This window comes from Amblyraja radiata, chromosome 1 (genome assembly GCF_010909765.2).
Source record: "Amblyraja radiata isolate CabotCenter1 chromosome 1, sAmbRad1.1.pri, whole genome shotgun sequence".
Taxonomy (NCBI): Eukaryota; Metazoa; Chordata; class Chondrichthyes; order Rajiformes; family Rajidae; genus Amblyraja; species Amblyraja radiata.
This window is the reverse complement of record NC_045956.1, coordinates 165,638,882-165,666,880: the sequence shown is the minus strand read 5'-3', so window position 1 is coordinate 165,666,880 and position 27,999 is coordinate 165,638,882. Positions and strand designations below refer to the sequence as shown.

Below are 27,999 nucleotides of genomic sequence, written 5' to 3'. Positions count from 1 at the left end.
TTTTTGTGGAATTGGAACTGAAAAAAGTCAAATCAGTAAATGAAAGTTTTGGAGAAACAGGAGGGTAACATTTTATTTAACCCCAAACATTGCACGGATGAAAGTGATCATCGTATATATTTCAGTTTGACCATTTAATCCATATAGACATTTCTCCAGTTTAATCTTCAAATTGATGGTGTACCCGGCCACGTTCTTAAAACCCGCATGGACCAACGATCTAGAGTTTTTGCAGAAATTATGAACCTCCCATTACACCTGTTCTGAAAGTCTACCAAAAAAGCATAAGGTTACATGCCTAAATGACTATTGATTGGTGGTGCCAATATCCATAATGAGGAAGTAGTTTGAGAGGTTGATCATGATGCATATTAATTCTTAGCTTGGCAAGGCCTTGAACCCAATACAATATGCCTACGGCCATAATCGATCAACCGAGGATGCGATCTCACTGGTTCTCAACTCCACACTGGATTGCTTGGACAACAAGTACATCCAGCTGTTGTTCATTGCAGCTCTGCATCAACACCATCATCCCCTCCAAACGTTATTAAAATTGCAGAACTGGATGTCAGCTCATCCTTGTGCAGCTGGATCATCTACTTCCTCATCGGAAGGCCACAATCAATACGAATTACCAGCAACACTTCCTATAATAACCAGCACAGTAGCACCTCAAGGCTGTGTGCTCAGTCCCCTCTCTACTCTATTTTTACCAATGTCTGTGTAGCTAACCATGGATGAATTACAAGTAACGATTAGTCAGAGTAAAGGAGGGAGATTGAGAATTTGAATGGTGCCAGAATAATCTTGCTCTCAACATCAGTAAGACTAAAGAACTGATTGGTGACTTTGGAAGGGGAAAACCGAGGCTCAATGAACCTGCCTTCGTCGATCGGTTGGCAATAGAGAGAATCAAGATCAGGTGTGTACATCTTTGAAGATCTGTCCTGGGCCCAGCACAGTGATGCAAACACAAAACCCCTCAATATCTCAACAGAAGATTGAGGAGATTCAGTATGTTAATTAATACTTCCCTAAACTTCTGCAAGTGTACAATAGAGAGCATACTGACTGGTTGCATCACATCTTGGTTTACCAACTCGAATGCTCAGGAACAAAGGAGATTGCAGAGAGTGGTAGACGCTGTCTGGTCCATCAGGGGGGCTGACCTATCCCCCATCAAAGTAATCTATAGGCATTGCCTCATAAAAGCAGGAATATCATCAAAGATGCACACCAACCGGGCAGCCTCCTATCATTTTACTCCTACCATTGGGAAGAAGGTATTTGAGAATGAAAACCAAGACTACCAGTTTCAAGAATAACTTCTTCCCAAACAACCACCAACCTCTAGAAAACAACATGATACTGACCTGGACTTTTTGACAATACACAACAGGTGCAGGAGTAGGCCATTCAGCCATTCAATGTGATCATGGCTGATCATCCCCAATCAGTATCCCGTTCCTGCCTTCTCCATCGAGGGGATCTATCGCAGTCGCTGCCTCAAAGGCTGGCAGTATCATCAAGGACCCACATCATCCTGGCCACGCACTCATCTCTCTGCTACCTTCTGGTAGAAGGTACAGGAGCCTGAAGACTGCAACGGCCATGTTCAGGTATAGCTACTTCCCCACAGCCATCAGGCTATTAAACTTGGCTCGGACAAAACTCTGAACATTAATAGCCCGTTATCTGTTATTTGCACTTTATCAGTTTATTTATTCATGTGTGTATATATTTATATAATGGTATATGGACACACTGATCTGTTTTGTAGTCAATGCCTACTATGTTCTGTTGTGTTGAAGCAAAGCAAGAATTTCATTGTCCTATCAGGGACACATGACAATAAACTCACGTGAACTTGATATCCCCTGACTCCGCTATCTTTAAGACCCCTATCTAGCTCTCTCTTGAAAGTTACCAGAGAACCGGCCTCCATCGCCCTCTTAGGCAGAGAATTCCACAGACTCCCAACTCTCCACAGACTCCCAACTCTCCGTGTGAAAAAGTGTTTCCTCACCTCCGTTCTAAATGGCTTACCCCTTATTCTCAAACTGTGGCCCCTGGTTCTGGACTCCCCCAATATCGGGAACATGTTTCCTGCCTCTAGCGTGTCCAAACCCTTAATCTTTAATGTTTCTATAAGATCCCCTCTCACCCTTCTCAATTCCAGAGTATACAAGCCCAGCTGCTCCATTCTCTCAGCATATGACAGTCCCGCCATCCCGGGAATTAACCTTGTAAACCTACGCTGCACTCCCTCGATAGCAAGAATGTCCTTCCTCAAATTAGGAGACCAAAACTGCACACAATATTCCAGGTGTGGTCTCACTAGGGCCATGTACAACTGCAGAAGGACCACTTGGCTCCTATGCTCAACTCTTGTCATGAAGGCCAACATGCCATTCGCTTTCTTCACTGCCTGCTGTACTTGCATGCTTACTTTCATTGACTTATGAACAAGGACGCCCCCCCCCCCCCCCCCCTTATCCTGTTATACTTCCCCTTTTCTTAACTTGACACCATTTAGATAATAATCTGCCTTCCTGTTGTTTTTGCTACCAACGTGGATAACCTCACATTGATCCACTTTTTGGCTGTCTTTGTTTGCCCTCGGGACTTTGGGGTTGTTTTTTGCACCAGTATTGTTGTTGGTAATTAATTGAATTTTGTTTATACACTTTCACTGCATAATATGTTTAAAGACCTGTGATGCTGCCACAAATAAGAATTTTATTGTTCTGATGTTGGTACAAATGGCAATTAAACACCGTTGCCTCACTTGGAAGATCAGGGTGAGATCCTTGATTATGCTGATGGGCTTGCCAAATTCTTATTTGTGGCAGCATCACAGGTCTTCCAATGTAAATGGAGTCAATGGAAGGAAGGTTGGTCTGGGCTGCGTCCACAATTCTATGCAATTCCTTGCGTTGTTGGATGAAGTTGGTCCCAAACAATGCTGTGATACATCCTGATAAAATGCTTTCTATGGTGCATCTTTGGAATTGGGTGAGAGTTGTTGGGATATGCCGAACTTCCTAAGCCTTCGAAGGAAGTAGAGGTGTTCGTATGCTTTCTTGGCCATTGCTTTGATGTGGCTAGTCCAGGCCAAGTTGCTAGTGATATTTATTTCTAGGAACGAAGCTTTCAATCATCTCTGCTTCAGTGCTGTAAATGTATACCAGGGTATTTTTACCACTCTTGCAGTGCTGGAAAACCTGCTGCTACTTTCTGTCGACTGGTGCTTTGTCCACTCTGTCGCTCCCCCCTCCGCCGCCTCTTTCCTCTGAATCGGCACAATTTTCCACTGCTTTTCAGCCGCACAGAGTTGACTAGGAGTCATTCTTCACCGCCTCTCTCCTCACTTGCCTTCTCAATGTTGCACTGAAAATGGAAGAGCAGCGAGCTTGGGTGTCACTTTCATATCTATGAAGCAGACGGGAAGCCCTCGCGATCTTCCTGTTGCTAAATTTGTTTCTCACATTTAGTAAACCACCTGATCACAGCAAAACCCATCCGTCCCACCTCTCTAAACCTGTTGGTTCCCCGCCGAATGGCTGTAGCGCATAATTCGGAAATTCACCAGTGTGCTTAATGAATTGTTTACGCAAGTGCGAGTTTGCCTGTCGCCTATAGGGTAAGTCAGGGATTGCTTGTACTCGCAAAATAAATGTAGTCACCTTGCCTTTCCCTAACACTTTGATTTTGAAGTGAATTTTGAAAGTTAATGTTAAATCGACGTGGAGCATACATTCAGGTTGTGCAGCTGAGAAACTCTTAACACATAGTGAATATAAAAAAAAGTATTTTGGCAATTTATTTTAATTTACTCTTTGTTTATCAGTCGCTTTGCCATTGGGTAAGCACTTCACCATCTGCTTATCTACAGTCCTATTGCCACACTTGTGATGAACTTTTGCACTCTCAAGTTTTGACACCATTTCTGATCTATATGAACAGTTATATTAGACTAAAAATAACTTCTGTACTTGTAATGACCAGATTGGCTAGCAAGATGTGAGGTATGTATTGACTATGTCCAGAACTATTGTTTGTTTATTGTCACGTGCATCGAGGTACAGTGAAAACTAGGTGGATGTTTTATAACATTTCACTGTTCACAGTACAGTTGTCATTTTACGCTCATTTCCTTGTTTTCAGAGCTGTATTTGTTCACAAATTGTTAATTAAATGTGTCACTGAATGTAGAGGTTGGATCTCATAAATATTTTTCAGATTTTTTTAATGTCATTGTAATGGTTACCATGTTTCAGGAAAGATGTGAAGGTCCTTCGGTAACAGAAAATATTTAATCAAATGTTTCCATGGATGTGGGATTTCAGCTGTAAGATTGGAAAGCACAAAATTGGTTTAGGAAAGATCTGCAGATGGTGGTTTAGAAACATAGAAACATAGAAAATAGATGCAGGAGTAGGCCATTCGGCCCTTCGAGCATGCACCGCCATTCAATCTGATCATGGCTGATCATCCAACTCGGTATCATGTACCTGCCTTCTCTCCATACCCCCTGATCCCTTTAGCCACAAGGGCCACATCTAACTCCCTCTTAAATTTAGCCAATGAACTGACCTCAACTACATTTTGTGGCAGAGAATTCCAGAGATTCACCACTCCGTGTAAAAAAGTTTTTCTCATCTCAGTCCTAAAAGATTTCCCCTTTATCCTTAAACTGTGGCCCCTTGTTCTGGACATCCCCAACATCGGGAACAATCTTCCTGCATCTAGCCTGTCCAACCCCTTAAGAATTTTGTAAGTTTCTATAAGATCCCCCCTCAATCTTCTAAATTCTAGCGAGTACAAGCCGAGTCTATCCAGTCTTTCTTCATATGAAAGTCCTGACATCCCAGTAATCAGTCTGGTGAACCTTCTCTGTACTCCCTCTATGGCAAGAATGTATTTCCTCAGATTATGAGACCAAAACTGTGCGCAATACTCCAGGTGTGGTCTCACCAAGAGACTGCAGTAGAACCTCCCTGCTCCTATACTCAAATCCTTTTGCTATGAATGCTAACAGAGCATTCGCTTTCTTCACTGACTGCTGCACCTGCATGCCTACTTTCAATGACTGGTGTACCATGACACCCAGGTCTCGTTGCATCTCCCCTTTTCCTAATCGGCCACCATTCAGGTCTACTTTCCTGTTTTTGCCACCAACGTGGATAACCTCACATTTATCCACATTATACTGCATCTGCCATGCATTTGCCCACTCACCCAGCCTATCCAAGTAATCTTGCAGCCTCCTAGCATCCTCCTCACAGCTACCACTGCCCCTCAGCTTCGTGTCATCCGCAAACTTGGAGATGTTGCATTCAATTCCCTCGTACAAATCATTAATATATATTGTAAATAGCTGGGGTCCCGGCACTGAGCCTTGCGGTACCCCACTAGTCACTGCCTGCCCTTTGTCCTCCTCTGCTGGACTCGGTGATCATGTAGGTTAAGGCAGACTGAGCGGAGGTGTTCTTGGTCTCACCAATGTACAGGAGTTGACATCTGGAACAGCAGGTACAGTAGATGATGTTGGAGGTGGTGCAAGTGAACCTCTGCCTCACCTGAAATGACTGTCGGGGTCCTTGGATGGAATCGAGGGGGGAGGTAAAGGGACAGGTGTTGCCTCTCCTGTGATTGCAGGGGAATGTACCTGGGGAGGGAGTGGTTTGGGTGGGAAGGGACTAGTTGACCAGGGAGTTGCAGAGTGAACGGTCTCTGAAGAAGCAGAAAGAGGTGGAGATGGGAAGATGTGGCCAGTAGTGGGATCTCAATGGAGGTGGTGAAAATGTTGGAGGATTATATGCTGTATGCGATAGCTGATCGGGTTGAAGGCGAGGACAAAGGGGACTCTGCCCTTGTTATGAAGGGGGAGCAAGAGCAGAGCTGTGGGATATCGAGGAGACTAGTGAGAGCCTCATCTATAATGGAAGAGGGGAACCCCCCGTTTCTTAAAGAATGAGGACATCTCTAATGCCCTGGTATGGAAAACCTCATCCTGGGCGCAGATGAGGTGTGGACAGAGGAATTGGGAGCAGGGGATATAGTCTTTACAGGAAGCAGAGTGGAAAGAAGTGTAGTCTAGATAGCTATGGAAGTCAGTGGGTTTGTAGTAGATGTCGGTCAATAGTCTGTCTCCTTGATGGGGATGGTGAGATCTAGAAACGGTAGGGAGATGTCGGAGATGGTCCAAGTGAATTTGAGCGCAGGATGGAAATTGGTCATGAAGTTGATGAAGTCAGTGAGTTCTGCATGGGTGAAGGAGGTAGCACCGATGCGGTTGTCAATGTACTGGAGGTAGAGTTCGAAGATAGGGCCAGTGTATGCCTGGAAGAATGATTGTTCGACATGCCCTACAAAGAGGCAAGCATAGCTAGGGTCAATACGAGTGCCCATAGCTACGCCTTGGCTTGGAGAAGGTGGGAGGAGTGAAGAGAAGTTGTTGAGGGTAAGGACCACCTCTGCGAGGCGGAGGAAAGTATTAGTAGATGGAAATTGGCTGGTTCTGCGGTTGAGGAAGAAACGGAGGGCTTTAAGACCTTCCTGGTGGGGGATGGAGGTGTAGAGTCACTGGGCATCCATAGTGAGGGAGTGGGGGCCTGGAAAACGAAAGTCATCGACGAGACAAAGAGTGTGTGAGGTGTCTTGGACATAGTAAGGGAGGGATTGAACCAGGGGGGATAGGATGGAGTTGAGATATGTGGAAATTAATTCAGTGGGACATGAACAGGCAGAAACAATGGGTTTGCCAGGGCAGTTCCGTTTGTGGATTTTGGGGATATCAGGCCATGCGGGGCTGGGGTACGATAAGGTTGGAGGCTTTAGAGTGTAGAGAGCCGGAAGTGATGAAATGGTGTGTGATGTTAACTTATACTTGCACAGATCTGTTAGTATTGAATAATCAAAATTCCTTTCAGTTCAGTTTTAATCTATCACAAGAGTAAAATATACTTGAATATCTTTTATGGGGATTTTATTTTTATTTAACGTTGAGATAATTTGGATGCTTCGTTTAGATTAATTTATGCCCAGCAGGCAACAATACAAACAAAAGAAAGTGAGTTATCTACATTAATAATGGGTTTGAGCATATCCCCTTGGTTTGATATTGAGCAAATTCGTAATTTCCTGCTTTCAGTTTCCTCCCCCAAATTAAAGATTTACATGCTATTTGTCAATCTAACAGAACCTTCCTAGGAACTAATGAATTTTGGGAAATCAAAATTAACACGAGTCATTGTGAGCAACTTTTCCAACACTATGGAATTAGGAATGTTTCAAAATAGATAGTTTCAGCAGAAATGTAAGTAAAAATTAGCCAAGTGACCCATCGTGTCATTTAATAAGATCCTGCTCATCTGATTTTAGTCTCGACCCACTGTCTTGCTTCTTATCTATCATTCTTGTGTACAATCTATCAGCCTTGAATGTATTCGATGATTTTGACCCCCAGAGCTCTGGATTTAAAAACCTTGTGGGAAAAAAAAAATTCTCATTGGTTTCAGGCTGCATCTTTGGTTCTTCAATTTGTGCACATGCAATTGTTTCTGGTAGATTTAAATACAATGAATAGTGTTTATAGGACATTTGTGTCTCTGAATTTGGGCTGGTTGTTTGGTTGTTGCCAATTCAGTTTGAAACTGTTTCTGAAAATATGGCATACTACAAATTCATTGACTTGATTTGCTGAGGGATTATTGAAGATCTAAATGTTTTACTTGTAATTTTGAATAGGAACAATACAGCACAGAAACCGGACCTTCAGTCTGTTCAGTCTGTGCCTCAGCTGAACACGATGCCAAATTAAACTAAACTAAACCGTTCTCCCTACAAATAATCCATATCCCTCCATTCAAAATGTATGTGCCTATCTAAAAGCCACTTAAAAGCTATCTTGCCTGCTTCTGCCACCACCCTTGACAGAGCGTTCCAAGCACTTGCTACTCAGTAAAAACAAACACGACTTGAACTGCACATCTTCTTTAAACTTTGCCCCCTCACCTTAAAACTATACCCTCTAGTCTTTGACATTTCCACCCTGGGAAAAGATTTCTGACTGTCTACCTGATTTACACCTGTCAACATTTTATAAATATTTATCCAGTCCCCCCTGCAGGTTCCTGAAGAGATTCTAAAACTGACTTTGAATTTGTGTATTAATTTGCCTTCATGACTAGAACTTCCTGGTAGGCTTGAATCTGTCGTGCATTATTTCTTTAAAGTAATTATTACTAGATGTTGCTTCTCACCTATACCCAACTGCATAATATTTTGAAGATCCTAAATAATTTGTACAGCACAGGAATGGGCCATTCTGTCCACAATGTTTGTGCCAAACAAGATGTTGCTAAATTGATGTTATCTACTGTACATGATCCATATCCCTCCATTCATTGCACATTCATGTGCCTTTCTAAAATCCTCTTAAATGCCACTATTGTATCTGCCTCCACCACCATCCCAGGCAAAGCGTTTCAGGCCCCCTCCAAACTTAAAAAAAAAAAACATTGGCATGCACAACTCCATTAAACTCTTCACCCTCTCACTTTACAGCTATGCCCTCTAGTGTTGCGACATTTCCACCCTGGAGAAAATGGTCTGACCGTCTACCCTATCTGGGTCTCCCATAAAACTGTCATACAAATAATAATGCAAGCTGAAAGTTGAAAATACCATTTTAATTTAAAAAAACATAGTGGATTTGCATCAACGGAACCTGCATGTGGCGTTCAACAATGTGCAATCTGGCTCACCATCTCTTCTATATCTACTTGGGTTCTGGTGTTCTCGCATTCTTTCCTCTGTATCAGTGAGATGAAAGGGACTAAACCTATATTTTGGATGTTCTCCTTTTTTAGAGCTTGAAATTACTCATTGCAGCTGAACGTTGTCTGCCTATCCAGCTTGCACACTCCTGCATGGATTGCCTGGCTGGTTGTTTGACTTAATCTTGTTGGATTGGGTGTGAATTATTATATTGTGGAATAAAGGAATGCAGATGTCAAATCAAAACTGCAGAAGATGATGACATTGCTACACTAAACTATTAACCAGAAACTCGTTCGGAAGAAAACATTGTTCTGTTTTCTCCCCTCACCCCAAACTAAAGTCTTGGAATGACATTAAGAGATTATCTAGTGTTTTGACTATGATTTGACCAAGGGTAACTGTTTATGCTTTAATATTCATTTTATTTATTAGTTTTGTAATGGGACTTCACTAAGTAATGTTCACAAAGCCATTTTATGTTAATTTGGCTATTATGAAATCAAAAGTAAATATCTGTTTAGGGCAGTATGAACACTAGATTTCCCTGCTGAGCTCTTTGTACTACTAAACCGTCACAGTGAGACAGATTGTACATCGTTCAATGCCACGAACAGGTTCCTTGATGCAATACCACTTTATGTTATTTTAATAAATGGTATTTTCAACTTTCAGCCTGCATCATTACTTGTCTGACAGTATACCATATTCTGTTTGACACTGCTGAATTATACATGTGTATTGAAATGAGTTGTTTCTAAATGCACAGCTCTCATTGAAGTGCAGGACTGCACATCAAATGTAAACAGCATGAGGCAAATTATATCCCATATTACACTTACACAAATATTATTTTACTTGTTGTGGGAGTTAATATGCGTTTGAGTTTAATTGAAACTGGTATCAATTCTTATCTTGGAATTGCTAAAATATTAATTTTTGCTTTTCTGTGTGTATTTATAAGTTCAATTGAATGCCATTGAAGCCTTGGGCATTTTTTTCAAAATAGTGGGTTTTTTCACTTACATGCTTTTGTTGTAATACATCCAGCAATTGCAGTGTGGGCGAGCTGCTTCATTACATGCAAATCACAGTCACCACAAGTTACTGGATGATTCTTATTATTCTGCTATTACTGTCAATAAAATAGTAGCTCACCATCCTTTTTCTAATGACTGAAAAATATTACTGCATTTGACAGCATAGATGCTCAGAGGATATTTTGCCCTGGTGTGGTTATCTGGAATTAGGGGGCAAAAACAGAAAAGTAGATTATTATCCGAATGGTGGCCGATTAGGAAAAGGGGAGATGCAACGAGACCTGGGTGTCATGGTACACCAGTCATTGAAAGTAGGCATGCAGGTGCAGCAGTCAGTGAAGAAAGCGAATGGTCTGTTAGCATTCATAGCAAAAGGATTTGAGTATAGGAGCAGGGAGGTTCTACTGTAGTTGTACAAGGTCTTGGTGAGACCTGGAGTATTGTGTACAGTTTTGGTCTCCTAATCTGAGGAAGGACATTCTTGCCATAGAGGGAGTACAGAGAAGGTTCACCAGACTGATTTCTGGGATGTCAGGACTTTCATATGAAGAAAGACTAGATAGACTCGGCTTGTACTCGCTAGAATTTAGAAGATTGAGGGGGGATCTTATAGAAACTTACAAAATTCTTAAGGGGTTGGACAGGCTAGATGCAGGAAGATTGTTCCCGATGTTGGGGAAGTCCAGAACAAGGGGTCACAGTTTAAGGATAAAGGGGAAACCTTTTAGGACTGAGATGAGAAAAACATTTTTCACACAGAGTGGTGAATCTGTGGAATTCTCTGCCACAGATGGTAGTCGAGGCCAGTTCATTGGCTATATTTAAGAGGGAGTTAGATGTGGCCCTTGTGGCTAAAGGGATCAGGGGGTATGGAGAGAAGGCAGGTACAGGATACTGAGTTGGATGATCAGCCATGATCATATTGAATGGCGGTGCAGGCTCGAAGGGCCGAATGGCCTACTCCTGCACCTATTTTCTATGTTCCTATAACTTTTAGAATAAGGGGTTGCCTATTTGATGAGATGATAAATCTATTCCGATAGACGTGACTGATTAGAACTCTCTACCCCACAGTCATTGAGCATCTTCATGATGACTGAAAGGCATGGGAACTACAAGGGAGCTGAAGTATATGAGGAGAGATCAGGAAAGTATTACTGAGGCTAAGGTTGGTTCAGCCATGATCTAACTGAATAGTGGAACATGTTCTTGGGGGATGGGCTAACACAGGTTGACCTACTCTTGGTCCGGATTCTGATGATGTGCACTAATTGCCAGTTAAACCTCCAGTTGAACATTGAGGCTGGTGCTGAGCAGTGGACAACTAGTGCACAGATCAGTGACGAAAGAGGACACTCGTAAGTGATAGGTTAGAGCAGGGGTCGGCAACCTTGTACTGCATAGGGGCCGGGACGCATGTCTGTGAGCGGATGGCGGGCCACATCTATCACATGCACACATAGATCCCGCCCCTGATGGCAGGCATCAAATCACGCGTTCACAGAAGGTAGACAAAAAATGCTGGAGAAACTCAGCGGGTGAGGCAGCCTCATGCAATCCTTGCATGTCTTCCCCGCTGAGTTCTCCAGCACTTTTGTCTACCTTTGATTTTTTTCAGCATCTGCAGTTCTTTCTTAAACGTGTTCACAGAAGGTGCGCGGCTGTGCCGGTGGCTTTGCGCAGGATGCGGTACAACCAGAGCCCGGCCGCTGCTCAGGGTGCCCAGATGATTACGGGGGGAAAAAAATCTGCCTGCGGGCCGGATGATTTCGGGTTGCGGGCCACATTCAGCCCGGGGACCGTAGGTTGCCGACCCCTGGGTTGGAGACTAAGGACGCACAACACATGCTGTTTTGATTGTGATAGGGTGGTGAATGCATATTTTTAAATGGCTGACTTGGCTGGAGGTGATGCAGATAGAAATGAATGAGGGCAGGAGACAAAAAAAATAATGCTCAAGTTCAAGTGAGTTTATTGTCATGTGTCCCTGTATAGGACAATGAAATTCTTGCTTTGCTTAAGCACACAGAAAATAGTAGGCATTTACTACAAAACAGATAAATGTGTCCATATACCATGATATAAATATATACACACATGAATAAATAAACTGGTAGTGCAAATAACAGAAAGTGGTTGCTAATAATCATGAATATAATCTGAAAATTAAATGCTGATTTCTAGATATCTGTACATTTGGGGCAGTACATAAGCACAGCAGTAGAGGTGCTGCCTTGCAGTGCTGGTGACCCGGTATCCGGCCCACAATAGTTGAATCATCTGCGATTTTGTAAATTGAATTAGATTTGTACATGGCTGCACAGTCGTGGGTGTACAAGGAGTAAAGAAGGGGACTGAGAACACATCCTTGCTGAGCACCAGTGTCGAGAATTATCATTGAGGATTATTTGTCACCTATCATCACTGATTGTGGTCTGTTTCCTCTCCGATTCCAAAGATGTGCAAGTTTGCCATTGGCTTCTGTAAATTGTCCCCAGTGTTTAAGATAGAGTTAGTGTCTGAGTAATCATTGGTCGGCGCGGACTATTTGGGCCAAAGGGCCTGTTTCCACATTGTATCTCCAAACTAAAAAGAATACTAGAAATTCTCAGCAGATTAGGTGGCAACAAGAGACCAATTTGAATAAATATTCAAGTGGCAACAAGAGACCAATTGAATAAATCAGCTCTGATGCAAACAAAGCTGGTTGTCTGAAACTGTTGAATTATCTATTCAGTTCTAAAGCTGCAAATGCTAGATGAATAATGGGATGTTTTATAATGGACAATAGGTTCAGGAGTAGGCCATTCGCCCCTTCGAGCTAGCACTGCCATTCAATGTGATCATGGCTGATCATCCCCAATCAGTACCCCGTTCCTGCCTTCTCCCCATATCCCCTGTTTTTCTTAAGCAAAAAACAATTGGCTGGAGGAATTTGGTGTGTCAGGCAGCATCTGTGGTGGGAATGAACAGACGATGTTTTGGGTTGAACTTGTGAAACTATTTTTCCAAGTTTGCATTAGACTTTGGAGCAGCGTAGGAGATTAGAGGATGGAGAATTCAAGTGGCAGGCAACTAGAACCTTGGAGATCATATTGCATTGTGAAGCAAGTTCTTCCACAACGATGTCACCACTGTTAGATTTGTCCAATGTAAAGGTCAAATAGCGTGCAATGAATGTAGTACGATGAATTGGAAGAATTCAACAGCTTTTGTTTAATTTTGCATTAACATAGAACCTCCCAAGTGTGGTAAGCAACTTCAAGATGCTCCACAAAAGCAATATCAAGGATGAATTGACATGGCTATGTCACAAGATATTTAGAGGAGTGACCAAAAGCTTAGACAAAGCAATCGATGTTAATGTGCCCTGAAGGGATAGGTATGGGCAAAATGGATAGAGGGAGAGAATGCAAAAGTTAGTGACAATGAACTCAGTTGAATCTGATAACATTGAAATTAGGTAACATGATAAAGATCTGAATTGGAGTACCAGAGACTATTTAGCAAGGTTGAAATTTGGAATATCATAGGTTGAGCATAAGCATGAAAATGTTAAAATTGTGGTATTCTAGTTCTGTATCAGTGCAAGTTAGTAAGTTAGATATAGTGCTGAAGTCATGAAACGTTTGGCTCAACCTCGAGCAAGGAGAAGGAAGGACTTGGTGTCAAGGCGTTTTGTTGAAATCTATATGTGCATTGATAAAATTAAATAATATGCTCGAAATATTTAGTTTTGGGCAATAATTAATTGGCGCAAGTTGTCATCAGTCCAAAACATTAAATCCTCTCATCAAAGGGGCAAACACAGTGGTGCAGCTGGTAGAGCTGGTCTCATAGCACTAGAGACCTGTGTTCGATCCTGATTTTGGGTGCTGTCTGTGGAGTTTGCACATTCTCCTTGTGACTGCGTGGGTGCACTGATTTTGTCCCATGTCCCAAAAATGAGTGGGTTTGTAGGTTAATTGTCCTCTTTAAAATTGTTGATATTGTGTTTGGAGTGGATGAGAAAGTGGAATAACAAAGAAATAGTGTGAACAGGTAATCAATGGTTGGCATGGACTCGTGCTTTCTTGGCCATTTCTTCGATATGGCTGGTCCAGGACAAGTTGCTGGTGATATTTACTTCTAGGAACTTGAAGCTTTCAATCATCTCTACTTCGACCATGTCAATGTATACTGGGGTATGTGTCCAGCTTCACTTCCTGAAATTGCTATCTCCTTCGTTTTGCTGACATTGAGGGAAAGGTTACTGCCTTGAGACCAGGTTGCGAGTTATTCAATCTCCTACCCGTACTCAGTTTTGTCATTATTTGATATTCGGCCCACTACGGTGGTGTTGTCTGCCAGTTTGTAAATTGGGTTGGATTTGTACTTGGAGGCACAGTCGTGGGTGTATAAGGAGTAAAGAGGGAGGCTGAGAACACATCCTTGCAGAACACCAGTTTTGAGGATTATCGTGGAAGACGATTTGTGCCCTGTCCTCATTGATTGTGGTCTGTTGGTCAGGAAGTCGAGGATCCAGTTACAGAGGTAAATGCTGACTACTTGGATGGGATAATGGTATTAAAAACAGAGCTAGTGTATGAGAAGGAGTCCGACATAGGTGTCTCTCTTATTCAGGTGTTTCAGGGATGAGTGTAGGGCCAGGCAGATGGCATCAGTCATGAACCTGTTGGGGCAGTAGACGAACTGCAGTGGCTCCAGGTGGCTTGGTAGACTAGACTTAATGCGTTTTCCAACCGGCCTCCCAAAGCACTTCATGATGGTGGATGTCAAGCCCACTGACGGTAATCGTTAAGGCATGAGATCTTGCTTTTCTTTATAAGCCGGGATGATGGTTATCTTCTTGAAGCAGGTGGGTACCTTAGAACGCTCACTTGTGCCAAAGGCTCACCTACAAACACCTTGCTCTTCCCAATTTCTGAAGAGTAGATCAAGCTTTGCCCTATCCCATGTATGGCCCTCTACATATTGCCCGAGGAAACATTCCTGAACACATTTGACAAATTCCATCCCATCATAGCACTTCGCACTATGACAGTTCCAGTCTATATTTGGAAAGTTAAAATCCCCTACTATAACAACCTTGTTAGTCCTGTAGCTGCCTGTAATTTCCTGGCATATTTGTTCTAATACACATTGACTATTTGGAGGCCAATAGTACATTCCCAACATGGTGATCATTCCATTTTTAATTTATTTTTTACTGGACAAACCATCAATAATGTCATCTTTTTCCTTGACAGCCATGACTTTCTCCTCAATCAAGAAAGCCACACATCTTCCTCTTACCACCATCTATATCTCTCTTGTTGCTCGTGTGCTCGATTTTTAAACTCACCGCCCGGATGCTGCACCAGCCACTCCAACCGCTCCTGGGCCTCGTGTATCTTGCCACTATTCACTGCTTCAGCCCTCCCTTACAACACAGCTTCATAATTTCCTACCTTGTTTGCTCATTTACTTACATAAACTACACATGGCAATGCCATAATAATGAATATAAATAGCACAAGAACAGGCCCACGTTGTCATGATAAACATGATGTCAATTTAAACTAATTTCTGTCTGCATCTGATGCATATCCTTCCATTCCTTGCATATCCATGTGTTTATCTCAGAGCTTCTTAAATGCCTCCACCACCACCTCTGCAGCACATTCCAAGCACCCACTGAGTTTAAAAAAAGTCTTGTCCCTCATGTCAATTTAAACTTTGCCGCTCTCACCTTAAAGCTATGCCCACCAATCTTTGACATTTCCAGCTTGATGGGGAAAATGATTCTGATTGTCTAGCCTATGTATTCTTCTCATAATTATATACTTCTATCAGGTCTCCCATCCCCTTCCCTCACATCAGAGAAAACATTCCAGGTTTGTCCAACCTCTCCTTATAGCTGATACCCTCTAATCTAAGCATCATTATAGTAAACCTCTTCTGCACCCTCTCCAAAGCCTCAACATCCATCATGCAATGGGGTGAATGGAACTATTAATCCTGGCCAGATTGGAGAGGCTAGGACTTTATATTGGGGTAAAAGCTTTAGGGCTGCTGGGAGATTTGGTCAATTTGGAATTGCTCTCTGCAGAATTAGGACAAGCTGCAGAGTAGTGTCAGTCTAGAGCCTAGATACAAGTTGCAAGAAAAGAATAAGAACATCTGCAGACCCTGTCAATTAGGTGCAAAATGCATAGAATGGATTGGAGGACTGCAAACCCGACATAGAATGCCTTTTATTGTCATTCAAACAGACAAGGTTTGAACAAAATTTCATTCCTGCAGTCATGGCATTACAAAAAAACCAAGACACACACTTAACACAATTTACACAAACATCCATCACAGTGAATCTCACCTCACTATGATGAAGGCAAAAGTCTTATCTCTTCCCTTTGTTCTTCTCCCGCGGTCCAGCAGTCCAACTGCAGCGTCGAGGCGACTAGGGCTCACGATGTTAAAGCCCCCGGCGGGCGATGGCAAGTCCTGCAGCCGTTTAAGCCGCACGGAGCGACGTTTGGCCCTGCTCCGATTCATTTAAACCCCGCAATTCCAGTGGGAGAAGTTGCTGTTGTGGGAGCTCCGAAAAGCGGTCTCCCACCAGGGACCTGAGAGCTCCCGATGTTCCTGTCCACTGGGCCTGCGGCCGGAGCCTCTGAAGCTCCGAAGTCAGGTTGCAGCCGCGCGCCACCACAGCTCTTCCCCGCTCCGTGATGGCAAGTCCGCAGGCTCCGCGACTGGAGCCCTAGGTTGGTTCCGGTTGGAGGCCGCTGCCGGCTCCACGATGTTAGGCCCAATGACACCGGAGACCCGACAGGGAAAAGGTCGGGTCCCCGTACAGGGAAGAGATTAAACGGTTTCCCCCACCCATCCCCCCCACATATACACAGCTAAAAAATAACAAAAATTAAAACCAAAAACATACATCTAACGGGACAAAAATTAAAAAAAGACACGCAGTCGAGCCGCTGCCGTTAGGAGCCTCCACACACCTTGTATATAGTTGTAAATAATGTTGCAGAGTTACACTTTGCCGAGTGTTGATTGGATGAGGTATTGAGCCTTGTCTGGCTTTCTTGCAGATCAGAGTAAATGTTTCTAAGTTCACTTCCTGAAGAAGCCCGGGTTTGAATAGAATGTATAAGCCTCTGTATTATTGGGTTAGTGAAATGTCTGTTATGTATGGGGTTAATTGATATCTGTAATTGGATTATCAAGAGCCCACCCCCTTGTGGTTCGGCCCCTCGAGGTCCCGGGACCTATAAAAGTCCACTGCGTCGATCTTCTACTGAAACTAGACTAGGGGAAACTTAGAACGAGCTATTTACATTGGGGGCTCGTCAAGTTTGCGATCAAGGGTGTTGAGCTGTTTCGATCTTCTGCAGATATCGGGCCCACTGTGCGGTTTTCGCATTGGTTTTCGGCACTTCGTTAGTTGGAGCGGATCGATCATTAGAAAAGAGATCGAGATCATTAGAAAAGAGTCTAGCAAGCACAGGGGGGTGGTTAGCACCCTTTTGGGTTGGGGGCCCATAAAACTCGGGCGTGGTGTGGCCCAAACTTGGTCGTAGTTGGCAGACTGCAGCTGCTTTAACGAGAGCCTGGCGCGCTTCATTGGGTGTGGTGTGGCCCAAGGTTAGATTTGGTATCCAATTTGTGGGGTATTGAAATACAGGTCTGACCCACGTATCGATCGGATGTTTGCCGGGAGTGCAAATTGAAAAGATGCACTCTGAAAATCGGCATTGATAACTCACAGCGCAAAGCGACTAGGCGCTGAACCCCCGGTGCCCAGTGGAGATGAGTGTCTGCGTGTAGATATCTGAGTCCTGTGTGACGGACGACGAATCTCATAAAGGTGCTGAGCATGGATGGGCAGAGTATAGATTGGCCGGAATACCAGTCCATTCAAGAATTCAATTGGGCAATTTTAGTTTGATTTGAGTGCCCGCGTATGATGAGAGATACGCACTAAAATTAGGAGTTCGAGAACGAGTCAAGTTCAAGTTCAAGTTCAAGTGAGTTTATTGTCATGTGTCCCTGTATAGGACAATGAAATTCTTGCTTTGCTTAAGCACACAGAAAATAGTAGGCCTTTACTACAAAACAGATAAATGTGTCCATATACCATGATATAAATATATACACACATGAATAAATAAACTGGTAGTGCAAATAACAGAAAGTGGTTGCTAATAATCAGAGTTTTGTCCGAGCCAGGTTTAATAACCTGATGGCTGAGGGGAAGTAGCTATTCCTGAACCTGGTTGTTGCAGTCTTCAGGCTCCTGTACCTTCTACCTGAAGGTAGCAGGGAGATCAGTGTGTGGCCAGGATGGTGTGGGTCTTTGATGATACTGCCAGCCTTTTTGAGGCAGCGACTGCGATAAATCCCCTCGATGGAAGGAAGGTCAGAGCCGATGATGGACTGGGCAGTGTTTACTACTTTTTGTAATCTTTTCCTCTCCAGGGCGCTCAAATTTCCGAACCAAGCCACGATGCAACCGGTCAGTATGCTCTCGACTGTGCACCTGTAGAAGTTAGAGAGAGTCTTCCTTGACAATCCGACTCTCCGTAATCTTCTCAGGAAGTAGAGGCGCTGATGAGCTTTTTTGATAATTGCGTTCGTGTTCTCGGACCAGGAAAGATCTTCAGAGATGTGCACCCCCAGGAATTTGAAGTTCTTGACCCTTTCAACCATCGACCCGTTGATATAAATGGGGCTGTGGGTCCCCCTCCTACTCCTTCCAAAGTCCACAATCAGTTCCTTGGTTTTGCTGGTGTTCAGGGCCAGGTTATTGCGCTGGCACCATAGGGACAGTTGCTCGATCTCTCTTCTGTACTCTGACTCATCCCCATCAGTGATACGCCCCACAATAGTGGTGTCATCAGCGAACTTGATGATGGAGTTCGCACTGTGGTTCGCTACGCAGTCATGGGTATAGAGTGAGTACAGCAGGGGGCTGAGCACGCAGCCTTGAGGTGCTCCCGTGCTGATTGTTATTGAGGCTGACACATTTCCACCAATACGAACAGACTGTGGTCTGTGGACGAGGAAGTCGATATTTGCAAAGCCAAATTTCCAAATACAGTATTTCACATTGAAGTTCTGCCAATAAGGTGGAATTCGAATTCCTGTAGATAGAACTTCAGAGTTGGTGCATGTCCGTGATCAATTCCGAATAGCTCCAACGACGCAGAGGTCCGACTAGCTTGTGTAATTGGAGAATTACACCAGAATCTGCAGATGCTGAACCCTTCAGTAAAACTCAAAGTGCTGGAGGAACTCTGGCGACATCAGTGACAGACTATGTGTCGGGTTGCAACTTCACTTGAAAATTCATTCTTTTATTAAAGTTGAGGATAAAGTGAAGTTTTCATAGTTTAAACTGTGACCAAACATCGAGACAAAGTGGCAATCTCTTGAATTCCTAAACTTAAAGAGTATTTAATTGTCATAAGTACTGGCAATGGAATAATGAATTTACAGGCCTGTAAATACAATAACACAAATGCAATAACAATTCAAGTATAATAATCAATACAATAAATGAATATACAGGTGCACAACCTTTTATCCGAAAGCCTTGGGACCAGACACTTTTCGTAATTCAGAATTTGTCAGCCTTCGGAATGGAAATTTTTTAGCGTAGATTTTAATGGCTGGCTCAGTGGTAGAGTGCTCGGCTCATATCCGCAAGGTCGCGAGTTTGCGCCTTGATCCCGGCAGTTACTCGGTCGCGAGTTTGAGTCTTCAATGTCGTTTTTTCTTGCAGAATAAATGTCTGTATGAAATGCAGTGTGTTGAATGAATTCCTGAATTTGTAAATGTGCCCGCAGCATTGAATCACCTCTCGCACTCATGTCACCCTAGCGGGGCTACATGTCCTTAGGCGGCCTAGCTCGGGGATTCTTGAATCCCCGAGCTAGGTCGCGAGTTTGCGCCTCGATCCTGGCAGTTACTCGGTCGCGAGTTTGAGTCTTCAATGTAGTTTTTTCTTGCAGAATAAATGTTTGTATGAAATGCAGTGTAGGAGAGGTGTACTGACTGTGTGGGCAGAACTTTGGAAGTGATTGCCCACCAGTCTAAAAAGCCGCTGTGTCTCCCTGTCCCTGGGATAGCAGGGGGCGATCAAACAGCACAATACCCCCCTCCCCCTCCAACTCCAGAGGAATCCGCTCCCCGATGGGCCGCTACGGCGACAAGTGGCAGTTTGCCCACAGCCCGAGCTGCGCCCCCTCATCCGCCACCCCAAGAACAAGACGTACCTTGCACACCATCAGCTTCTGCCCCTACGTGTTCCTCTGGAGTTGGAGCGGGGCTGGGCTGGAGTTGCTGCTGGCTGTGGGTCTCTGGGATCTCCGTGCTTGCAGTGGGCCTGGGGGTCGGTGTCCCGTTGGTCCTGACGTCTCCGGTGACTGGCACTGACCTGCTGGTATCGCCGACGTGAAGAGAGTGCAAAGCCCCCGCGCCGGTGCAATGAGCGGGGAGCTGGAGAGGGGAGGGAAGGGGTCACACACATGGCCGGGAAGCAGAGAGGTGTAGGTGAGGTGAAACTGAAGGGAGCGACAATCTGCTGCTGCCTGCCCGCTGAGTTAAAAAGTTCCCACGCAAGACTCACGATACACTGTGTATCGTGAGTCCACCGTGGGAACTTTTTAACTCAGCGGGCAGGCAGCAGCATATTGTCAATTATTAACCCTCCCGCGCAATATACCCTCACCTTCTCTTTTATGAATGGGGATTTAGTTCCCCTTTCTTCGAGGACCGATCGGAGGTTCCGCTGTCACCTCTGCGGGCCGCCCTCGGTGCACGTTTTCAAGGACCTTTCTTCTAGGACCAAAAAAATGTCCGCTATTCGGAGGTTTTCGTTATTTGGATCTTCGGATAAAAGGTTGTGCACCTGTACTAATATTTGGCAACCATAATGAGCCATAACCGGCCCGTACAAGGTAATAGTTGCTGAGGTATTCGGGTTGGCAATCTTCAAAAGCCTGATTGTTACTAAGAAGAGGTCATGGTTTTAAGGCTCTTGTACCTTCCGGATGATTGTGGCGAAATGAGACTCCTCAATATTTGTTATTTGATCAACAGCTGTGGCATCATAAGCGAATTTAAAGATGGTTTTGGCTGCACAGTCATGGACATGGAGAATAGAGCACGGGACTGGGAGCGCAGCTTTGAGGTCCTCCTGTGTTGGTTATCGAAGATGAAGTGTTGCCAGTTCATACTGATTGTGATCTACTCATGAGGACAGTGTATACTATTACATAGGCTGAGCAGCAACCCAGTTCTGAGTTTAAATTTGGAGGGGACGATTGTGTTAAGGGCCTGTCCCACTTAGGTGATTTTTTAGGCGACTGCCAGCGACATTCACAGTCGGAGCGGGACGCCGAAATGGACCCACACTACGACAATGTCCACGACAAGCTACCACCTAATCAACGTCAAGCTACGACAAGCTAGGTCAACCGGCGACACAATTGCTCGCGACTTGGGACGTCAGCCTACGACCACACCTACGACAACCATGGCGGCACCTACGACAACCTTCGACCACACGGCCGACAACCTACAATATATCTCCACAAGCTACGACCCTGTCGGCGACAAATGAAGACAACTGAAGACTTCTCTTGACGCCGTTACTGTTGCCGGTTGACGTAGGTTGTCACCAATGGAATTCACTGAGGTAATCACCCTGCGTCAACCAACGTCACCTGGCGTCATCCTGCCAACCTACGGCAGAAGAAGACAGAAGAAGAAGAACAAGCCCACTGTTGCCGAAAGGTTTTGAACATTTCAAAATCCAGCGGCGACAAGAAAAAAGTTACGACACTTGAGACAACTCACGACAATACAGGCGTCACAGGCGACTATGTGGCGACAACCTATTTTCCAGCTGTTGCCGAAAAATTGCCTAAGTGGGATAGGCCCTTTAATTCCAAACTGTAACCATTGAACAACAGGCCGATTCCTGAATTTCGGTTGTGATTATACTTTTTATTGATGAAATATTTCTAACCTACAATTGATAAGTTTGTAGTATGTTGCTGCATTGTTTTCCCTATTATGACATAATGTTTCTGGTTATTTCTTTCTTGTAGGACTTGGTGAATATTGACATGTTTCTTACAGCCAAAGAGGTTGAAGAGTCGCTTGAAAGGCAAGAAACAGCCACTTGTCTGGCCTGGTGCCATGACAATAAATCAAGGCTGAGGAAGATGAAAGTAAGTTCTCAAACTGAGTTGTGGATCTTATGAGGCAAATAGTTTTGTGGCTTTTGTTGATTATCCACCATTTATGATTGGTGTATTTATAGATCTGCTGCACATGCTGAAAATGTTTCTCACCGAGTTAAATATTTTAAAACTTCTAACAGTTGCAGAAAATGTCTTTGGAATTTGCCTATTAGATTAATTATTTTTAAAATTTTAAAATACTGGTCTGCCATGCTTGTACTCTTTTTGTTATAAATTTGTTAAGAATTATCTGTACATGGAAAGTTCTTCTGGCAGAGGTGGTGAATCTTTGGAATTTATTCCTGGCACTTGGAAGCTAGATCATTAAACGTATTTAAAGTGGAGGCAAATAATTTTTTGGTAAGTAGAATAGTGGGGTACGGAGAAATGGGCCAGAAGTAATGGAATCAAATGAGCAACTAATATTTTCAGAAATGAGTTACAGCATATTCAGATTTTAAACTACAGGACCGGTGGAAAAAATGTCACTGGTCTGAAGAAGGGTCTCGACCCGAAACGTCACCCATTTCTTCTCTCCAGAGATGCTGCCTGAGTTACTCCAGCTTTATGTGTCTATCTTCCCATAAAGTTACACCTAGCTCGGTTCTGAAATCTGTTTCCCACTATCTCTTTATTTAATGCTGGTTGCAATTCTGTGCGGAGATATATTGAGGATTAGCTCTTTAAAAAGTGATTCGAATTTCAAAATGTTTTGTACTTTTGAACGTGCCCACCACTTCCATGCTGTGTGGATTTATCATCTTGAATAACAAAACATAAGTTTGTCCTACCACCCAAACAAAAAATAGTATGATGGGTCCATGCAGGAAAATGTAAACCAATGTGTTCAGATTGGAGTTGGCATTTAAAGTTGTGCTATTTGATTAGTCAATATAAATATCCTTTCCGATGTTGGTTGTTAAAGCCGAGTTTTATTGGCGTCACAGATACAAGTGAAATGCTTCAGAGTGACATTCTTATATTATAGGGAACTGTCAGAATTACAGACTTCAACTGAAAACCCTTAGAATAATATTAGATCTTTCAACATCAGAACATCAGCAGGGTCCAGAAAGCCCCGCTAGCATGATGTGCACTTCAACAAGACAATCCACTTTCCTGACTTGTCCCTGTAGCTGTCCATTGTGCAACTGAGCATTCACGGACTCTATAAGGAACTTCCAAAAGTGTGCAGTTATCTGAATAAGACTCCATATTTGCAGGTTCTTGTTGCCGGAGAGGCTGTTCTCAGTAATTTATACATCACTGTGGCATTAAAAAGGCACTTTTATCAAAATGGACAGTTGCTTTCTTTGGTGAGCTTAGTCTTATTTGACACCCATCTTGTGAATTTCACCCTGTTCCTTTCATTTTAACAGGTATGGCAAGCCATGAACTAAAATTATTTTTCAGTGCGAAACAGCAACTTTCATTTAGTATTTAACTGGCCACAAACTTTTGGCAGGTTTTGCTTTCCATTCTTTTTATAAACAGCTTTGTGTGCTGTTGGCCTGCTATTTCCTGTCACTGTTTCTGTACATTTTGGCCTTTTTAATGCTGGAAACAATCACGTTCTTTTGAGCTGAGCCAGTTCTTTTGTGTTAACAGAGCTGCTTGGAGTTCAGTCTGAGAATTCAAGAGTTCATTGAACTTGTCCGACAAAATAAGAGGCTGGAAGCTGTAAGGTAAGGTTACCACTTGCCCTTGAGTTGTTTAATGCAAAATTCAGTCAATTATCTCATACTTAAATTTCTCTTGCTTTTAATTCTATTCGTAAATTTCAGTTTTAACATTTCCATAGGTGCTGAATTGGTGGACACAAAGTGCTGGACTAATGGGCCTATCCCACTTGGCGATGTTTTAGGCAACTGCCGGCGACTGTCATAGTCGTAGCAGGTCGCCGAATAACCGGCGACAAGCTACGTCAACCATTCGTGACAACCTACGACAGCGCCTATTTCAGGAGAAGTCAAGCTACGCTCATTGGCGTCAAACCCACTGTTGCCAAAAATTATCAACATGTTGAAAATTTAGCGGCGACCAGAAAAATGCTACGACTATTGGGGCAACTTAGGAGACAACTCCCGGCGACCACCGGCGAACATGTGGCAACAAACAAGTCGCCTGTAGTTGCCTTAAAAATCGCCTAAGTGGGACAGGCCCATAACTTTGCGGGTCAGGCAGCATCTCTGAAGGAAAAGGATATCTGAAAAGGGTCCCGACTTGAAACGTCACCTATCCTTTTCCTCTAGAGATGCTGCTTAATCTGCTGAGTTACTCCTGCACTTTGTGTTTATCTTTGGTATAAACTAGCGACTGCAGTTTTTTATTTCTACATGCTGATTTGGTTTCAGATTAATACTGCTGCTTACTCAATTATTAGCTTACGTGTGACTGAACAACGGATAACGTTTTGAATTTTGAAAATTTACTTTCCACTTGATGCTATTAATTGTTTCTAAATTCATTCTTGATACTTGAGTCATTTCATTGATTTGTTTTCTTTGCTGTCCAGTGAGCTAAAATTATAGACCACCATGGCTCCCAGCTCTTGGCATGATGTCACGACTGCTTGTTTTCTGCACAAGGTGCTCAAAGTTTCAGCTGTCATTTTGGGTGAAGAGCTTTTTTTTGTCTGAATGTTATACTTTCCCCTACTCTTCTTGTATTGCTTTTTTTCCTCACAGTTTATTAATACCACTGTTTTTGCGACATTGAGATGGAACCAAATTGTATATTGAAAGCTTCTTAAATTTGTTGTGCAAATAAGCTTTATTGCAAGATGATCAAGATGAGAATAAATAGTTTATTTCAGCAGAAAGGTTGAGAGCAGAATACTGAAACACCTCCTCACCTACTCCTCCTCACCAGTGCTAATAATGGAGGATGGATTTATGACTTTTTCTATGAAAACAAATTGGAATCAGTGGCACGATTGTTTCCTTAGCTTTTCAGCAAAAGGAATTATGGTGTCATGGAGATAAGAAATTGTAGCTGCTAGAATCTAGAGCAAAAAAATGCTGCTGGAGCAACTCAGTGGGTTATGCAGCATCCTGAGTAAAGTATGATATTGGTGTATTATTGTACGTGCTGAGATATAAGCGATAGTCCTAAGTCCAGGAGTTTGGAGAGAGTTTGGTTAGGATTGTGGTCTTGAATGCCAATAAATAGGATAACGTTGATATCCTTATTGTTTAGGTGTTGTAGAGATTAATTTAGGGCCAGGGCGATGGCGTCTGCTGTGAACCTGTTACAACGATAGGCCAACTGCAATAGATCAAGGCTGCACAAGAAACTGGAGTTAATGTATGCCTCTCAAAGCACTTTGATGGTGGATGTCAGAGCCACTGGGTGGTAGTCATTACGGCACCTCACCTTATTGTCTCTTTGCAGTTTGAAAAAGAGCTAACCAGTCTAACCTCACCTTCTAGGATTTGGTTCTTGTCATTACAGTCATAACTACTTTAAGCATCATGAGGGTTTCTGCCAGTATTTCAGGGAATTAATTCCAAACCTTCATCACTCCCATGCCATGAAATACAACCAGGAGTAGGTAATTAATCTTGTGCCTACTGTTTTCAATATGATTATGGGTTTTATGTCCCCTCTAAGAATATGCACTAACCCAATATCCCATAAATCTATTAACTTTCTAAGTACAGAGGATGAATAGACTTGGTGGATAAATTGCTACTTTCTGCAGGCAGGAGTTTCTTCCCATCTCTGTCCTGTATGGTCATACCCTTAGTTTGATGTGACTCCTTATACGGGACATTGACCAGAGTAAAGATCATCTTCCCTGTCATGACCTCTGAAAATTATAAACATTCTAATGAGATAACTCTGCAATTTATTTCCGAAATGTATCCTTCCTTTGAGAAGACCAGACCTGTACGCCAGGTGTCATTTCACCAGGAACTGAAATAATTGAAGTGATTTATTTTACTCTGCCCAAATCCTCTTGTTATTAAGGTAAACATGTTATTTGCCCTCCTAATTGCTTATTGCATCTGTACATCAACAAGGTGTTTCATATGCATGGGGATCGCAGTCTAGGACCATCTAATTTCTCAACATTTAACACACATTCCCTCTTTCTATTTTTCAGCTTAGTGGTTAACCTCATGTTTTTCAACATTATGTTCCATCTGCCATGTCTTTGTTCATTCACTTAGCTTATCTATTGTTACAGAGGGCTGTGAAGGCCAGGTCACTGGATGTTTTAAAGGTAGAGATTGATATATTCTTGATTAGTACCGGTGTCAGGGGCTATGGGTAGAAGGCAGGAGAATGGGGAGAGCACTGACCATTACAAAAATTGACCATTAGTTGCAAGTGATTTCCATCCATTAATTGAACCATGCCAATATATTTGCCTGTGTTCTAATCTTGTTTACTGGCCTCTTAATTATCACAATATTGAAGGTCTTCTAAAAGTCTAAATCCTTCATATCAACTGGTTCCCTGTTGTATTCTACTGGTCATAACTTCCAAGAACTGCATTTGATTTTCTGATTGTGGAAAGGGAGAGGGAATTTCCTGGGACCATTCCCTTCAACAGGTATGCTGCTTTGGATATTGTTGGGGTGGGGAATGACCATTCAGAGGAGAGCAACAGTCAGGTCTGTGTCAGCGACTCTGGCTCTGAGGCACAGCAAGGAAGGGTGAAGATTCACAAAACCAAGATGATAGGTGACTCATTCATTAGAGGGACAGAGGAGATTTGGTGGCAGTAAACAAGACACCAGGATGTTGTTACCAGGATGGTGTCTCAATGCGGCTGCAAAACTTTCCCATGGGGGAGGGTGGAGCCATTTGCGATTGGAAGCCATTAATTTAAAGCTTTTGGAAAATTGTTCTGGGAGAGGATTAATCACCTAGAGGAAAATAGATTAAAACTAGCCAGCAGAGAATTAAGGGCAAGTCAAGTTTAACCAATTTGATGGAAGTTTTTGAGTTGGCGGCTTGAGTTGATGATGCAGTCAGTGCGGTATATGGACTTTCAGAAGCAATTTTATAACTTGCCATATGACAGGCTTATCAACAAAGCTGAAACGCACAGCATAAAAGAGGCATAGATGTAGGGATGGTTAAGTGATATACTACAAATCTTCATGGTGAATGATTGTTTGTTGAACTGCAGGAAGGTGAACAGCTGTTTCCCTAAGATTGATATTGAGGCCATTATCGATATTAATGACTTGTCCATTGGGATACAAGTTGCAATCTTTAAGATTGCATTATTTTGAACAGGTAAGAAGATGCTGGTATATTGCAGCAAGATATCAGTAGGCTAAAATGAACAGGCACATGTAGATAGTCTAATGCAGAGAAATTTAAAGCGATGCATTTTGGTAGGAAAAATGAAAGGCAATGAAAGATGCTATTCTAAAAGTGGTATTTGGGTGCAAATCATTGAAAGTTGTACAGAAATGTGGACACAAGGAACTGCAGATGCTGGTTTACAAAAAAGTCCTGGAGTAACTCAGCAGGTCATGCAGCATCTCTGAAGAACATGGATAAGTGATGTTTCAGGTTGGGACTCTTCACACTAGGGAGGGGAGAAAGCTGGAAGAGAGGTAGGCTGGAACAAAGCCAGGCAAATGGTTGGACAAAGGCCAAAGAAGAAAAGATAAAAGATAGTGAGAGCTGAGGCATGAAACGAGAAACTGGGAAGGAATGTAGATGGAAGGGGACATTGGAAGGGGAAAATAAAAAATGGGTACTTATCCAGGTGGGACGTAGGGAAGGGGGTCTGGGGGGGGGGGGGGTGGTGAGTGTTTAATTTTGTTTGACATTTCAAGTCGGAACCTTTCAGACGGATTGTGGTGGGGGAGGGGAAGAAAGGTGGGGGCAGGACAAAGCCTTGCAAGTGATGGTTGGAAACAGGTAAGGGCAGGGGGGGAGTTGATAGGTACATGGTTGGACAA

The 27,999-nt window shown here is 43.2% G+C and overlaps 1 protein-coding gene across 1 annotated transcript in view; it reads left to right on the top strand.

The window, feature by feature from the left end:
- maea (macrophage erythroblast attacher, E3 ubiquitin ligase) overlaps nucleotides 1-27,999 on the top strand; it is a 75,292-nt gene that overhangs the window by 24,489 nt on the left and 22,804 nt on the right. The window contains exons 4-5 of the mRNA XM_033034718.1: nucleotides 21,935-22,057; nucleotides 23,678-23,754. Of these exons, the coding sequence (XP_032890609.1) occupies nucleotides 21,935-22,057; nucleotides 23,678-23,754 (200 nt within the window). The remainder of the gene's footprint in view (nucleotides 1-21,934; nucleotides 22,058-23,677; nucleotides 23,755-27,999) is intronic.